Source organism: Thunnus maccoyii, chromosome 20 (assembly GCF_910596095.1).
Source record: "Thunnus maccoyii chromosome 20, fThuMac1.1, whole genome shotgun sequence".
Taxonomy (NCBI): Eukaryota; Metazoa; Chordata; class Actinopteri; order Scombriformes; family Scombridae; genus Thunnus; species Thunnus maccoyii.
In genome coordinates, this window is record NC_056552.1 from 4,134,334 (window position 1) to 4,150,566 (window position 16,233).

Below are 16,233 nucleotides of genomic sequence, written 5' to 3' on the forward strand. Positions count from 1 at the left end.
ACCTTTATAATTGTTTAGCATGTATGCCTTACACAGAACTACTCTCCAGAGACTGAAAACGTGATTACGTGTTATTAATCTTTGGAGCAGTTTCTAAACAAACTAATGTGACCAAACTCTTTCTAATGAAGGAACCCAGTGCAGCGTATGTGGCTCAATGACGTGTTTTTAATAGTTTTCAGACAACAACAGAAGTCTACGGCACAGAGGAATAAGATATATCAGATTTTGGATACACACACAATACTTGTTAGTAGATCAGTTCATTGTTGGTTTGGCTCTGCACATGAGATTTGTTTACAGTAAAAAAAAAATATAGAAAATCCCCAGCCTTTTCCTTTAACTGTTTAACATATCTCTTTAACAGAAAAACAAAGAAGAATCAGATGTTTTGCGTGTGCACAATGCAGGCCGCAGTATGACCTGTTGGCTCTCAGCCAGACACAGAGGACTCCTTTCAATCCAGAGTCAGACTGGGATAGAAGAACTCATCTGCCGGGATCACCATCGACTCTGACAGCAACACGTGATCCGTAAACACAGGCAGGGGTCAAACAGCGCTGACGTGACACCACGAAGCAGATCATAAGCTTAAAACAGCACGAATATCAGCTGCAGAGTCATTATTAATGACTTTGCTGTTGAACAGAGCTCAAATTTTGGTTAGAGGTTACACATGTTTTCAAAAAAAAATGAGTGAAAAAAAAAATAATTAAGAGAGAAGTATTGATCGTATAACTTACTCGCCTCCTAATGAAGCGTGCTATAGCCTGAAGCTGTGAATAAATTGCTTATGTTGCTGTGTCACGCACAGGAGCTGAATTGGGTGAGCACAGTGACACACATTTGATTAAACTGCATGTGGAACAGATTTAATGCAACTACTGGCTTAATTTTCTCACTGATCTCCTATCATAGCAGCTTCAGGGTCCCAAATCAGCCTGTGATAAAGTTCATTTTTGGACAGCAGATTATGTAGATTAGATCTTATAAGTGTTTTAACTCGATCAAACTCTGAACATCCCGGTCCAGAGCTGTCTCAGGTCCCCCCCGTGCAGCCTCCCCACCCAATCAATGCCATGCAGCGAGTGCTAATACCCAAGGATAGGAAAGTCAGAATCAAAGTGGTAGTCATGGAAACAACCCAGGCCTGATTCCACCCACCAATCGATGAGGTTCTCTGTGTGTGTGTGTGTGTGTGTGTGAGGGTGTGAGGGTGGCGGTGGGCCGGATGTGGCAAGAAGGAACCCCTGTCCCATATTCAGACACAGACCCCCTCATCCTCCACAGCCGGCAGGGCAGACGGAGAGAAATCCAGACCAAAAGATGGTGAAACAAGACCGCCGCCTGGTTCAAATACATGTTGGGATGCTGCTTTTGGCTGTCTGTCTTCACCTGGGGGCAGCTGCTGCAGGTGAGTTAAGGAGGGTGTGTTAGATCATTTGTGGTCTAGTCTAACTTTAATTAGTTATTTCAAGAACTGACTGATTGTAGTTTGCTTGCTAGATGATTGTGGGTGCGTACGCCAGAGTCGTATTGTTGTAAATGAGTGTTTGAGAAGACTTTCTAACTAATAATGGATGGATTCCTCTTCATGAATATAAATGTCATTTTTCAGTGTTGCATTTAAGGACCAGTTCACCCAAAATTACAAGAAAAAGACCCATATGACCCATATCGCTGTGAGCTATTTTTGTTTGAACAACTTGCCAACTACAGCTGCAACTAATGATTATTGTCATTGTTGATCAGTTTATTTTTTCTCAAATCATAGATAAGTCGTTTGATCTATAAAATGTCAGAAAATGTTCAGTTTGCTATCTCAGAGAACTTAAGAAACCAGAAAATATTCACATTTGAGAAGCTGGAATCAGAAAAATTAGATTTTTTTTTTTCTTTAAAAAATGACTGGAAATGATTAATCAACTATTGAAATATTTTGCAATTCATTTTCTGCTAATCAACTAATTGATAAATCGTTGCAGCTCTATTGCCAGTGAAGAAATACAAAAAGGTATTGTATAAAAGTTATTATTCTTTTGTCTGAAGGGAGGCTAGTCTGACTTTTTTGTGTTCATGTTTCTGTCACTCCAGATTTATGTTTTATTTCAGCCTTCAATTTCAGTGTAATTACGCACATAACTTTACAGATGTTACAGCTTCTGTGTGTGCCAAAGTTCATAACAGTGTCATATAAAGAGGACACAAGTCTTGACTCTTGACTTATGCCAATTATAGCTAACAGAACCAAAATGTCAATTTTGAGACGACAGAGAGGCTGGAATTGTTTTGTTTTTCAATTTAACCTCTAATGTGGCATGAGGGACTATATTTATTTGATTATCACAACACGTTGGGTGGAGGATATAGCCCGTTTGAAGGGTCCAAAGAAAATATTAATATCTATTTAGAGAGCCTTTAAAAAAAAAGTGAAACATAAGATTCAACCCCCTCCCCACCCAAATAATTTTACTACAGTCAATAAACAGCATAATAAGATGCTAATGGGTGAAATAAAATAGTCTGCGAGTTACAATCAAGAAATATTGTCACTTTTTCTAACTGAATTTAATATTACAACTTAATTTTCAAAATCTCTGTGGCCATACTACTCTGTGTGAGACACAACTAAAATATGATGTAAAAAAAGATCTAAATAAATTATGTAAGTATAAAAAAATGCACATTTCTTTGGTGCAAAACGACAGAACATCAGGACAATAACGTTCAATGACATGAAACATAAAAAGAAAACAGAATATAACATCAAATTGTAACTTAGCTGAAGTTGAGTTGAGAGTTTTGCATGATTGTTGAGAAGTGCTCTAACCAGAGGGAGGGTAATGAAAGAGAACATTGGATAAATTAATAGATGAACGAGAAAAAAATATAAAAAACAAAAAAGTGTAGGGTTTTTTGTAATTTGGGTGAACCGACCCTTTTATACCTTCTTTCATAAATGTGGTCAAACAGAGGAGATGTATGACTGACTATAAGTTTAGATTGATTGGTAGGACTGGGTGTTACACTGCCGGAGGTTTCAACACCACAGTTGACTTGAGTGGGTTTGTTCTTGGAGATGACCGCTTGCTACCATTACGACACATCCTCAGTTGTGTGTGTGTGCGAGCTGACTAAAGCTGAAACTGTATCTTTAGTGATTTACGGGGAACATCACCGTCAACAACTGAGTTCACACTGCGTTCCGTTTTTATCAGGCGGAAAGGAAGTGCATCAAGAATCAGAAAGAGGAACTTAGCTAATATGAATCAAGAGCCTGGCAGTTACAGTAATAGAGGAGGGAGGGAGGGAGGGAGGGTGGTTGTGCCACAACCGCCTCAGCTGAAACAAAGCTTTAATTAAACGTGACCCACAATCCCTCATTATCCAGACAACCCGTGCAGCCGAACTAATCAATGGCATAGATTTGGATGATACTTCCCCATTATCTGCCCCAATAAATATCCAGCATGCAATTTCTGCACATTCCTGTAGGAAATTCAACTTTTTACTTTTATTGCAGCTAACTGCATCTACTTATTTCCCAATCCTATAACTCCACTTGTCCCTCCTTCACCTCTGCCAGGCATGCTGAAGGTCGACGGGGCCCAGGAGGGAGGTGGCGGCGGCAGCACAGACACCATCAGTCACTCCCTGACCCTGGTGCAGCGTCTGGAGACCCTGCTGGTTCAGGGAAACGGCAGTGACGTGTCGCTCAGGGTGGAGACGCCCAACGCTGACGAGGTGAAGGTGATCCAGGCTCACTCGCTGGTGCTCTCGCTGCAGAGCCCCGTGTTTGAGGAGATGCTGCTGAGCCGTAACAGCAGCACCCTGGTCCTGAAAGAAAGCTCCGACTGTGCTGCTGTGTTTGACAAGTTCATCAGGTCAGACAGGAGAGCATATTTTCCTCTCAGTATGAGGGAGATATCACACTGTAGACACATCAACCCTCCGCTTCACTCACTTTCATTGAGTTATCACACAGTTATCATGTGAATCAGGCATGTTGGAAGAGGGAAACATCTAAAACATTTAGGGCAGGGGTGTCCCAGGACCAGGATTGAAAAACACTCCTCTAGAGGGATGAACTCTGCAGCCCTACATCTGACCCACACAATCAATGAGTACAACATTGACTACAAAACAAATGGACCAGTCAGTAAACTCCTGGATTGTTCAATAGCAGGTCCTGTGGTGTAGCAGTAAGACATTTAGGAGTCTCCATAAAAAAATCTATTTCTATCTCAAATGTCAATGACCTGCTTTTTATTGGACCAATAAAAACTTCTTGTCCATTTTGTGAAGCAAAAAGTGTTTTTCAGCTGCAACTTTAAATAAGGAGACATTTGGAGATTTGAAGATAGTTAAAGGGCACAAATCATGCACATTTTCAGGTTTATATATTTATTCTGGGACTCTACTGCAATATCTTTGCATGATTTATAGTTCATAAAATGCATTTCCTTCCCCTACAGACATGTATTAACACATACAAAAATATTCTGCTTGGAATATAATAATGTGTGTCAGATATTGCTTTTCCAGAAAAAAAGTATAATTACTGTGTTCTGTGATCCTTATAATGGTATCTTCTCCTTCTCCCTCATTAAAAATCCAGGAATCTATGAATATGTAAATATATTTCAGCTCAGTTTAACTGCTGGTCATGAGATGTCTTCTACATCACAGTAAAGTCTGTTCTCAGTGTATGTGCAAGTCAAGGCTTCAAGTTTTCACATCACACTTGTATGAGTTGCATACTGGACCATGATTGGCTCCAAACTAGTTGTGATGTCACAAATCATGTTCGTAGGCACACCCCTTAAAATCAGATTTTCAATGAGCACAGAGAAACTTTCCACTTTCAGCAGATGAATGTGGAAACAATCATCTAGTCTCAAACTCTGCACATACATCATTCTACAGACTTGCAGCCCCTCAGTTCAGCCTCTGTCTGAAACAGGCCGTCTTAACTCCTGTCTCTTTAAGGCCCCCCTTCCCGATGAGCCCTTCTAGGCTATTGGAGACTTTTTCTTGTTCCTTAGGTGAAAGGGAAACTCTCAAATACATGTGTATAACCTTATGTAAGTCGGTAGAAGATAGAATTGACCTAACTTTGGAGATTTGCATGAGATACAGGCGTGACTGGACAACATCAAAACAGAAAATTAATTCTAAATGACTAATATTTTGTGAACCAGGCTGGTAGAATTTGTTGGACCAAAGACTATGACCTCAGATGTATCATCATTAAATTTTAGTAAGTTCTAAACATACATGCTGTCCTTCAAAAGCACATTCAACCTCTACTTCCTCCCTCTGCAGGTATCTGTATTGCGGTGAGATCTCTCTGCGTCTGGAGCAGGCCACTCCTTTACACAAGCTGGCTACTAAGTATCAGGTGCTGGTTCTCCAGCAAGGCATCACCCAGTACATGACCAAGAATCTGGCCCGGGACTCCCCCTCGGGCCACGTGGCGGGCTGGTACGAGTACGCCCTGATAGCCGGGGACATGACTCTGAGGGACAACTGCCTTCAGTATCTGGCCTGGAACCTGTCGTCGGTGCTGCAGAGCGGAGAGTGGGTGACCATCAGCAGCCAGCTGCTCATGTCTCTGCTGCAGCGCTCAGACCTCATTCTGCAGAGTGAGATGGAGCTCTTTGCAGCGCTGGAGGCCTGGATTATTCAGAACGAGCCGGACGGTTTGACGGCGGAGAACGCTTTGAGAGCTGTGCGCTACGCCATGATGCCGCCACGGGAGCTCTTCCGTCTGCAGACCCAGTCCTCAGTCCTGGCTCGCTATCAGGAGTCGGTGCGTGACCTCCTCTATATGTCCTACCAGTTTCACTCTGCGTCACCGCTGCACATGGCCAAATACTTTGACGTGAACTGCAGCCTCTTCATGCCCAGGAACTACCTCTCACCAGTATGGGGGTCATCCTGGATCATCAACAACCCAACACGAGACGACCGCAGCACCAGCTTCCAGACTCAGCTGGGACCCAGCGGCCATGATGCCAGCAAGCGGGTGACTTGGAACGCCCTGTTCTCGCCACGTTGGTTACCCCTCAGCATGAGGCCGATATACACAGAGACAGGCGCCATGCAGCCGACACGAGTGGAGGGAGGGCGCCCTCGCATCATTATCACACCGGCTACGTCCAGTGCCGATTTCGCTGGGGTGAACTTCCAGAAGACGGTGCTCGTGATGGCTCAGCAGCAGGGGAAACTGGTGGTGAAACACGTCTACAACTTCCACCAGAGCACCGAGGAAAACGGGGATTTCTTGGCCGAAGCCGACCTGTACCGCCGGACGTCTGAATACCTCATCGACAGCTCCCTCTTCCTCCACATTGTGGTGAAGCCACTGTACCAAACCCTCATCACCACCAAGAACTGACCCTCCTCTCTGAGCCACCACATCTTGCCGTACAAAACTCCAACCCTCTGAAGCGACATCTCGCTCATATCACATCATGGGGACGTGGATCTGAATCCTCCTCGTGTGTGATGTTTGGATCATTGTCTCATTAAACTGCTGTTTTCATTGGGCAACTAACACATTGTAAAGCTTGATTCATGAGAATCTGAGAGCTGCAGAGTGTAAAATCACAACACGTCTGTTATAGAACAAGTCCGGTGAAATTTTGTATTTTATTTTCTTACTGTCAACAAATCCTGTGAAAAGATCAATACCAACAGTTAATAATGACAAGTATCCCTCTGTGCTGTAGAGCTCCATTTGTGTCCAAAAACTACTAAACACACATCATTTCAACACCGTCCTGCTGGAAATATTCACCAGAACACCAAATGGAATCTGCCACTGAAAATAGTCCCCAACAAATGCAGTATTTCCTCCAGTTTGAGTAACGTTTGCTAAAAACTACAGTGCCCAGCTGTTTCAGGAAATGACTGAGCCTTTTTAAAAAATACAACTATATATTTGTGACCCAATTCTTAAGGTTTATGTCTTCAGTAGGAACCAGCGGGTTTGGGACTAAGATTAATAGGCAGAGTAGGGAAGTCGGGAGTCTTTTAATTTTGTTGACATTAAGAAAAATTGCCAGGCTTATCCTTCATGTTTGAGGTTCTGTTCCTGCAACATTTTCTTTGTATTGTTTTTTTAATAATGGTGCTATTTTACCCCGTTTACAATTAAGGGGTAACAATTGTCATTCATCACCCAGTAAGCATTGATTTAATGTCAGATTACATCTTGACGTCGAGGTTAAAACTAGACAAAATTTGACTGAAAAGTGACATATAACAGTTGCTTCAACAGCATTTGAATGACTACATTTAATATGTACTTAGGACCTGCTTCGCATTGAAAGATACTCATTGAAATTATGTTGAAACAACAATTATATGTAATTTAGATATCTAATAAAAATTTTAACTTTTCAACAAACCTTGGCCAATTTTTTTATCCTGGACGTCAAGACATATTTTGGTTTGCAAATCATCAAATCAAGCTTACCAGGTACCAAATGTTCATCCTTTTGAACTTTTATTTTTTACTTTTACTTTAGTCATAATTTATTTATAAAACCACACTTTTAAGCCTCCACGCCACAGTAGATGTCAGAGTACTTTGTTGCTAGTTCATTGTGATTGAGGACGTTAACTAGAGTCACTGTTGCATTAATCAATGTTACCTGATAATAAAGATTTTTATTAAAGTTTTAAAATTAAATTGTCATGTTTGTCATGTCATTTTATGATTTGGCATCACTTCGTTGGCAGTTCAAATGTAATCTGTTGTGCATATAATTCATCAGCAATACTCAGATATGATTATGATCTTTTACTTAAGTTAAGTTTATTGATGTAGCTCAAAACAGCAAGTTTTGGCTCAGCAGTCTTTATAGATTGGAGGAGGTTTTTATAAGTATGGCACCAGCTACCTCAGCTCCGATTGGAACAAAGTCTACAGCTCATATGTCAGATAACACAGGAAACGGGTGAGATTGCTCTGTTAAACTGAAATTATACTTTCCGCATCTGCATGTAAGCGAGGGTCCACTAGGGTCAGTGTGACGTAAATTTTGTCATCAGAGGGTGTAGGCGTAGACATCCGCGTACCTCCAATTTCTTGTGAGTCCACGCCATGGATGTAAGCTGGATAGGGCGCAGACTCCAGAAAGCAGTATGAACAGAACTACGATGCGTCCGTGGTGTCCGAGCCGCCTGTGTACGCGTCCGCTCAGGAGTATATCTGTGGCTTTAGGATGCTTAGCTGGAATGGATGTGGACTGAACAGTCCAGTAAAATGCTGCAGAGCGTTGACTCACATTAAAGCCTTAAAAACAGATATTATAGTTTTGCAGGAAACCCATTTAAAAATTGAGGATCAAGAGAGAGATTACATAAACCTTGGATTAGCCAAATCTCCTACTCAAAATTTAACATATAAGCTAGATGTGTAGCAATATTGATTAATAATAGAATTAAATTTGCAGCTTCGGATATAAAACCAGACCCCAATGGAAGATACATCATTGTGACAGGAACCTTATTTTAAACTCCAGTTTTATTCCAGTTAACGTTTAAGCTCCCAACTGGGACGATACTGAATTCATGAACATGCTTCGGTTTTGTCTTCCAGATTTAAAAAACCTATAAACATATTTTTGGAGGGGATGTAAACTTTGGATCATTCCAATCCCTAAAATGTAAACTGTATCAAATTCACATTCAGATTCAGACAACTTTATTTATCCAAGAAGAGCATAAACAAATGTCCAAGTCTTTGTCAGGGTTTATGGAAGATAATGGATGCGTTGACCCTTGGAGATTATTGAAGCCATTAAAATCTTTTCTTTTCATTCACATGTCCACCAAGCATTTTCTCAGATAGATTATTTTTTTTATAGATAGATACTTTCTCAGCTCTGTTGTATCAGTTGAATATCTGGCCATAATAATTTCTGATCATGTGCCACTTCAATTTCATTCCCTCTTAATATTAATAAACGCCCCCCCTGGCTCTTCAATGCTTTGTTGCTCAGGTTTTGCAACAAAATCTCTAAATCTATAAACACTTTCTTGGTTGACAATAAATCCAATTCAGTCTCCTAATCACTGCTATGGGAAACCCTAAAGGCTGTTTTACGAGGTGAAATAATATCTTCTGCATCCCATTATTAAAAAAAAGCAAAGAGACTTCTCACAGACCTTACTGATGCAATATCTACGCCTGATAGGCAATACACCTCAGATCCATGTCCACAACTTCTCAAGAAAAGGATTGGTTTACAATCAGAATTCAATATTCTCTCTACAAAAAATGCATAACGTATATTATTACAGTCTCGTGGCCTCACATACGTATATAAAGACAAAGGCAGCAGGTTACTTTCCCATCAGTTTAAGTGTCAAACTGTCTCATGCTTAATCCCTCAAATTAAAGATGATTCCAGTCAAAATGTATTGTAAATTGTAAATTCAGTCTATCCCACAATAATTACCTCCAAATCTGTCAGTTTGTAAAAAAACAAACAAACATTTGATTCTTTCCCACATCTCCCTAACGATCTAAAGTGTGAAAAACTTCTTTCGCTGTCTCCAATTGAGAATGGCTTCATTTCAAATATTTATGCAGATATTATGTATTTGACTGATGACAAAATACACAAAGTTAAATCCAAATGGGAAGAAGAGCTGAGGATGGAGTTCACAGATGATTGGTGGAAAGATGGAGTTAACTCATCTTCCTCATGTGTACAGCTCAGTTTAATCCAGGTGAAAGTGGTACACAGAGGCTGAAATATATCCTGAGTCTCATGAATATGTGTTGGTCCCGTCTACAACTGCAAGGATTCTGGTGTTCAGTGTTTGATATGTTATACATGTACCATGCCCACCACGCACAGCCCCAAATGGAGATACAGTTGCCTTTACAGCACATCTTAGCAAGAAGAAGGCTGTTATATCTCGGAAATGTCCAAAACAATTCTCCTTTTCAATCTGATTGAATGATGTGATGTTTTTTTCTAAGCTTTGAATATATAAAACTCTCTCTTAGGGGAGCCACTGATGGTTTCTTCAAGTTATGGAGAACATTTATTGAATATTTCAATAAGCTGTCAACCATTCCTCCAGACTCAGAATCAAATCTCTGGCCTGTTTACTACACGTATAATCTGTCCTTCCTAAATTGATCTATTAAGTTCCCATTTACTCCACTTAATAACACCCCCTCTTCTCTCTTTTTTCCTTTCTTTCTCTTATGTTGTTGTTTGGTTTGTTTACTTTTTTAACAACTTCTTGAGTTGTGATGTTATAGTTACGGTAAAAGTAAAATATGGTGATATGTAAATGACTATGTTGTACTTGTCCCACTTTCACCAATAAAAATAAAGGAAAAACATGGAAAAAAAAAAAAAAGAAGTGGACAATCAGTACAACATATGAACTCATCCAGACCCACTGATTCAGGTAAATTATACTTTATTTTTGTTGTATTTTTTATTATTTTTTGTCAGTTGCTGCCTGAATTGACTGGATAGTTTTTTGTTTTTATATTTTGATGAGCTCTTGACAATTTGAATTTCGCTTTGGGGATCAATAAAGTAATATCTATCTATCTAAATCTAGGTGTGATACTGTATGATGATTTTAAATGGGACAAAGAGATAAACTCAGTGATCAAATCCAGTTTTTTCCAACTGCGTCTTTTCACAGGAACACGCAAACAAGACCAAACAAGATTTCTGCAGTACGGCCCTCCCTTCACTGGCTCCCTGTACGTTTTAGGATTGATTTTAAGATGTTATTTGCCTAAAAATCATTAAATGGGTTAGCTCCAACCTATCTCTCTGACCTTTTACAACCACACGTCCCATCAAGGTCACTCAGGTCCGCTGTCCAGTTGTTTTTTGTTGTCCCTATCGTACCTTTGCAGTTGTAGCCCCCAAACTCTGGAACAAGTTGCCCCTGCATGTTGGACCGGCCCTTCACACTGCCTGTTTTTAAATCCCGTCTTAAAACACATCTTTATTCCTTGGCTTTTAACTCACCATAAGAGAAGCTTTTTTTTGTCTTTTTGTCTGTTAAACCGGTCTTCGTGTTTTTATTGTGTTGTTTTATGGCTTTTGCTATTTTGATTGTGCAGCACTTTGGTCGACTGTTATTTTTAAATGTGCTTTATAAATAAATTTGACTTGACTTTAAATATGGAGGAACAGAATGACAGTAAGTACTTTTTCTTAAGTAAAAGTAGCAGTACTACCATTCTCCACAGGTCAGGTAGGTCTGTTTAAATGTCTCGTTTTGTGTGACTAAAAGTCACAAAAACTCAGATATGTTCATTTTACTGTTATTTATTTAAGACAAGTAGCACATTTTCACATTTGAGAAGCTGGATTCAAATATTTTTGGGGGGCATTTTTGCTTTAAAAATAACCAAAACATTTAACTGATTATCAAAATAGCTGCTGATTCATTAATCAATTAATTTTCTGTCAATTGTTTTGTATAAAAAAATCTTAGTTGTCAAAGTAACTGCAGCTGTCTAATAAATGTAGTGGAGTAAAAAGTACAACATTTCCCTCTAAAATGCAGTACTGTATAAGTATAAAATAGAATAGAAATACTTATATATAGTACAAGCACCTCCAAATTGTACTAAGTGTATCAACTCATGTAAATGTGACAAATCTGGTTGCAAACATAATCTGCAGTTGAATCTAGATCACGCCGTACTGAGATATAAATAACTGTAAACTACTGTAAACCCTGTAGTACAGTCAGGCGGACTACATTTCCCAGAATCCTCCGCGCTCCAAGCAGGAAGAACGTTCTCTCGCAGGGGCTCGCACTGATCCAAGTTAGGAGCTTTCAGCTGCCAGCCTTGGCCCATCATGTAAGTGCTGCGGAGAATTCTTTGCAGTGCAATTGCAAAATTACCTCTTTTCCCGTCGCCTGTGGGGGCTGTGCAATTGTAACACCGCTCTTTGCACGGACACGCACGCCTCGGACGCAAAAAGGCTCCAAGTGCATGAAGATCGAGGCTTGTATTTTGCATCTTTGTTGCAAAGCAAGCCGCCGAGGCTCCAGTGCGAGGGCGATGGAGGGAGGGAGTGAGAAAGAAGGCAAAGTCTTTTGTGCTTCCCCTCCCCCTCATCAAAGCAAAGGGGAAATGTCTCAGCCAAAGGGAGGTAAGAATATGAAACCGATCTGTGCAAAACTACCGATATGCAATCACGGCTGCACGGCTTGCAACATGCACCGCTGCAGGTCGAGCACGGCCGGTGCATTTTAAAGTTAGATGGTTTACAAGGGTCAGTTGCATTTCCTGTTTAAGATCTTCCCCTTTGCACAGTTCCTGGTAAGACGATGCTGTGTGTACTCACTCATTGACGTTATTAGCGGCGTACAGGCAGGGATGGTGAGCACAGGGCGCCTTTAATAGTCACGAGATATCCAAGGACACTGCAACTCTTTATAATAAACTCTGTACGAGTTGATGCACGGCCCGTGCACACTGCTGAAGGTAAATAATGGTGCAAATATACGTGTTTTCGTGCAGGAGGGCAGCATGACGTGACAACCTGCAGCTGTCAGTCAAGTGGTCAAGTTTGAGTGTTTATTGGATGCAGATTTGTTTCTGCTCATGGGATAGAAAATGGGAATCTAATAATAGATGTAGTTTGAGTGTATAGGTGGTGGTGAGTTCAGGAACAGGGGCTTCTTTAGGCTATTAAAGCACAAGTCTCCAAGCAAAAAAAAAAAAAAAGTGTCAGGCTGTCAGCTGCTGCTTCTGTCTAGGCAACTGGATATGTGTCAAACCCCTGGGTGCGTGTCCACTGATGTGCAGCTTTTTCTCAGCATGCATAGGAAAGCGTGCATGTCACACTTTGACCCCAACTTTTAAACGCCGTGCAGCAGCAGCAGCAGCAGCAACAACAACGAGCCGTGAAGTAACAACGTCCCTGCAGTCTTAGAGAAAGAGAGCTCTTTAAGATCATCAGTGAATGCAGCTTGCAGAAAGAAATAAGAAAAAAAACAAACAAACAACAACAACAAAAAAAAACAGCTGCAGTGAAAGCAGCTCAGGCGTTTTTTTTTCCTCCCCTCACCGTGTTTTCCAAGAAGTCCAAAGTGAGGCTGGTTCATTGCACAACCTGCACAACACACACACACACACACACACACACACACACACACACACAGAGGCAGTACAGGACGTGAACAGGTAGGAGAGAGAGACAGAGCCCCCGATGGTCAGAGCCTCACAGTGTTTATCTGGTACAGTCAGTCGTCCACCCACCTACACAGAGGAACTGTCTTGTTGCAATCAGTTCATCTTGTGATGAATAATAACAGACATTTTTTTTTCTTTTGGGTTTGTTTGTAGATGAATGAGTTGGTTCGGGACTTTCCTGAGAGCAGAAGTAGGTTTGTTGTTGTCGTTCATTGATGTCGTTCGCTGCAGGAAAAAAAAAACCCCCAAGATGAAACGATTAGTCGATTATTCGCTCAATGAAGGTTTTGTTTTTGACTTTTTTTTCTCTCGTAGTACGACAAACAAGAACAAAATGGTTGACTCTGCTCAATGAGTTGCTCCACTGCAGCTGTGTTAAAGTATGAAACCCCTAGGAAGTGTTGAAAGAGTTTGTAGATTCACAGATTTTAGAAATATCAATCAACAAAAATTGTTTTTATCTATAAATAGTTTGCCAGTTCTCTGCCTCGGCGACTCACATGTGAATATCTTTGTTAACAGAATATCTTTGGATTTCTGGTTGGACGAAACATTTGTATGGTAGCTGCATTTTTAACAGGACGCGAACAACTTTATCTTTATCCGAAAACATTTTTAGAGACTGTTCTGGTTCTTTTATCCCAAAGGAGATACGAACAGTACAACCAGAACTTTGTAAGGAAGTAAATTGTGATTTTTTTTTTTTACATTCAAATTGTTGTTTGGATGTTTTTTCATGACCTTTTTTATTTTTATGTTGTCTTTATCTGTGTACATGTTGGTATTTATTGCAACCAGCGTTGGTTGATCAGGGTGGGAACACTGTAATTTCCTCTTGCAGCGGGCGATTATTTCCATTATCAATTAATCTAAATAATTTTCCTGATGAACTGATTAGTCGTTCGGTCCAAAAAATGTCAAAAAAAATAATGAAAAATGTCAATCACTGTTTCCCAAAACCCAAAATACAACTGAAAATGTCTTGTTTTGTTCCAATAACAACAAAGATATTCAGTTTATTATCATAGAAAACTAAATAAACCAGAATATTCATATTTAAGAAGCTGGAACCAGAGAATTTTAGCATTTTTTTTTCTTGTTGTCTATTTCCCGTTGATTGAGTAATTGATAATCAAGTAATCGTTGCAGCTCTGAGTGAATACATTGATCCTCTGCTTCCTCGCATTACTTCATTAGTTTGGTGTCACGATGCTCGCTGTTTTTCTCCGTTCAGAGCAGGTGAAGAGAACAACAGTAGTCTCGCTTCCAGAGAAACAGAGCAGCAATAAATCAGAGTGACAGTGGACCGGAGCACAAGTGACTGCATGTTGCTCTTATACACTTTGAATTTTGGAATATTTCAATAACAGATATTTAATTATTTCCACGTTTGAACAGCAGTTTGAATTCTTTGATAAAAAAGTCACGGCCTTGGGGCTTAATATGATGCCTGATGCCTGAGTTTCAGCTCCAATGAAACGATAATTATCTGAATATCTTACTTGAAGCTGCACTAATCGATATTTTTTATATCGATGATGGATCAGATGACTAGTCATAATGTGAAAGGGGTCCCTTTTAGCATCTTTCAGCTTATTGTTTCGGTTTTTATTTTGGCAACTTGACTGTTTTTAGTTGACTCTCTTGCGCTCTCATCAGTGTTGTTTTCAGCTGCGGCTGTTTTCAGAGCAAAAAAACATCTGATTAATCTGCTGTACACAACCTGCTCAGCACCGAACAGCAGACACACACACACAGTTAGGCTGCATTTATACCGAATCCAGCAATGCGTGAAAAACTGAAAAACAGCAGCAGCCCTCCCATTCATTTGAATGGCAGCCCACAGGGCTCAGCAAAAAAAACACACAAAAAAAGGCACGATGAAATATGTCACTTTGGACTATAATATAGGGGGCATTTTTCTATATTTTCAGACAGTTAGTTAGTTGCAGCTCTACTATTGCTTATGTGTCTGCTTTATGAGGTGATAGTATGTCAACGTTGTGTCAAAAAGTCAGTCAATGCAGAAAAGTAGAAACAACAAAAGAAGAAGAAAATAAGTTTTCAAATGTTAAATTTTGTGCAAATACAAGAACTTACAGTCTACAATTGGCAGATTTTTAAATAAAGTCTAGATATATCTGATCAAATTTTTTGACATTTTACACCAGTTTTTGGTACTTTACAGTTTTAATATTAGGTGTAACAAACACTACTATGTACCAAAACTGTTTCTTGCACGTATATCTTAGAAGAACTGAAAGAAATGAGTACAAATCTTCAAAAGCAAAACAAGTAATGTTGTGTTTTATTAAAATCATGCCAGACTGAGCGAAGTCACTACATTCTGCTGCCTGTTTCCTTCTATTCTCATATCATTTGGCACAGATTCACGTGAAGTCCTGCGTCTCCTTCTCTGCCTGTGTGGACCGGATAGTTTTTTTTTTTTTCGCCCTCACTATTGTGCTGAGTGCTGTAGTGTGCCGGGCTGACCGATGGCAGTGTGACAGCGGCCCTCCCAGCTCGTGTCCCCCCCTGCAGCCCCGGCTGGCCCTCGCGCCCCTGCACAAACGTCCCGTTTGTCATGCAAATGCAGGCTGCGTTTTTCAGCTGCACAGATACTAAATTTGCTGTTTCGACGGGCCAATTGTTGGTCCGCTCCGCTTCCAGGCCCTATAGTGGCTTTTTTTTGCTGCAATAACAGTAGAATTGTTCAGAGCATTGTTCAGATGATCCACTAACTGTACTTCTTTTTTCGGGGAGGGGGCGTTTACTGAGTAAGCGTGCATGCGTCCAGACTGCAGCAACTTATCCGACGGCAAGAATGAACAGCAATATTCAGGATATTTTTCTGTTTATTGCTGCTTTGTTGCAGGCATGCAAGATGTGCAATATGTGAGCTAGATGAAGCTAAAATGAGTACTTGTGAAAGTGAGAGAGAGAGAAACCGGGGCTTGTCTCGTCTCCACTCAACCTGGAATAACCCTCGTGGTCGTGATGGTAGCAGGTTTCCAGATTTTTGC

At 40.4% G+C, this 16,233-nt stretch overlaps 2 protein-coding genes across 3 annotated transcripts in view; both read left to right on the forward strand.

Annotated features, from left to right (window-relative positions):
* The first annotated feature begins 378 nt into the window (after nucleotides 1-378).
* Nucleotides 379-6,891, forward strand: LOC121887597 (BTB/POZ domain-containing protein 17). Its single transcript, XM_042398505.1, has 3 exons — nucleotides 379-1,414; nucleotides 3,587-3,884; nucleotides 5,326-6,891. Exons 1-3 carry the CDS (start codon nucleotides 1,327-1,329, stop codon nucleotides 6,398-6,400), a joined length of 1,461 nt encoding a protein of 486 aa, XP_042254439.1. The 5' UTR covers nucleotides 379-1,326; the 3' UTR covers nucleotides 6,401-6,891.
* Nucleotides 6,892-11,789: 4,898 nt separating this feature from the next.
* map2k6 (mitogen-activated protein kinase kinase 6) overlaps nucleotides 11,790-16,233 on the forward strand; it is a 31,247-nt gene continuing 26,803 nt past the window's right edge. Inside the window, exon 1 of one of the 2 annotated variants that reach the window (XM_042397254.1) lies at nucleotides 11,790-12,164. In XM_042397254.1, the coding sequence (XP_042253188.1) occupies nucleotides 12,005-12,164 (160 nt within the window). In that variant the 5' untranslated portion in view covers nucleotides 11,790-12,004. Of the gene's footprint in view, nucleotides 12,165-12,458; nucleotides 12,500-16,233 lie in introns of those variants that run through there. The other variant, XM_042397255.1, reaches the window with a different exon arrangement.

Bases quoted from the DNA above. Each gene is read 5' to 3' on its own strand.
- LOC121887597 (XM_042398505.1), top strand. From the start codon at position 1,327: ATGGTGAAACAAGACCGCCGCCTGGTTCAAATACATGTTGGGATGCTG. The intron at 1,415-3,586 runs GTGAGTTAAGGA...CACCTCTGCCAG, and splicing joins CCTGGGGGCAGCTGCTGCAG to GCATGCTGAAGGTCGACGGG. The intron at 3,885-5,325 runs GTCAGACAGGAG...CTCCCTCTGCAG, and splicing joins GTGTTTGACAAGTTCATCAG to GTATCTGTATTGCGGTGAGA.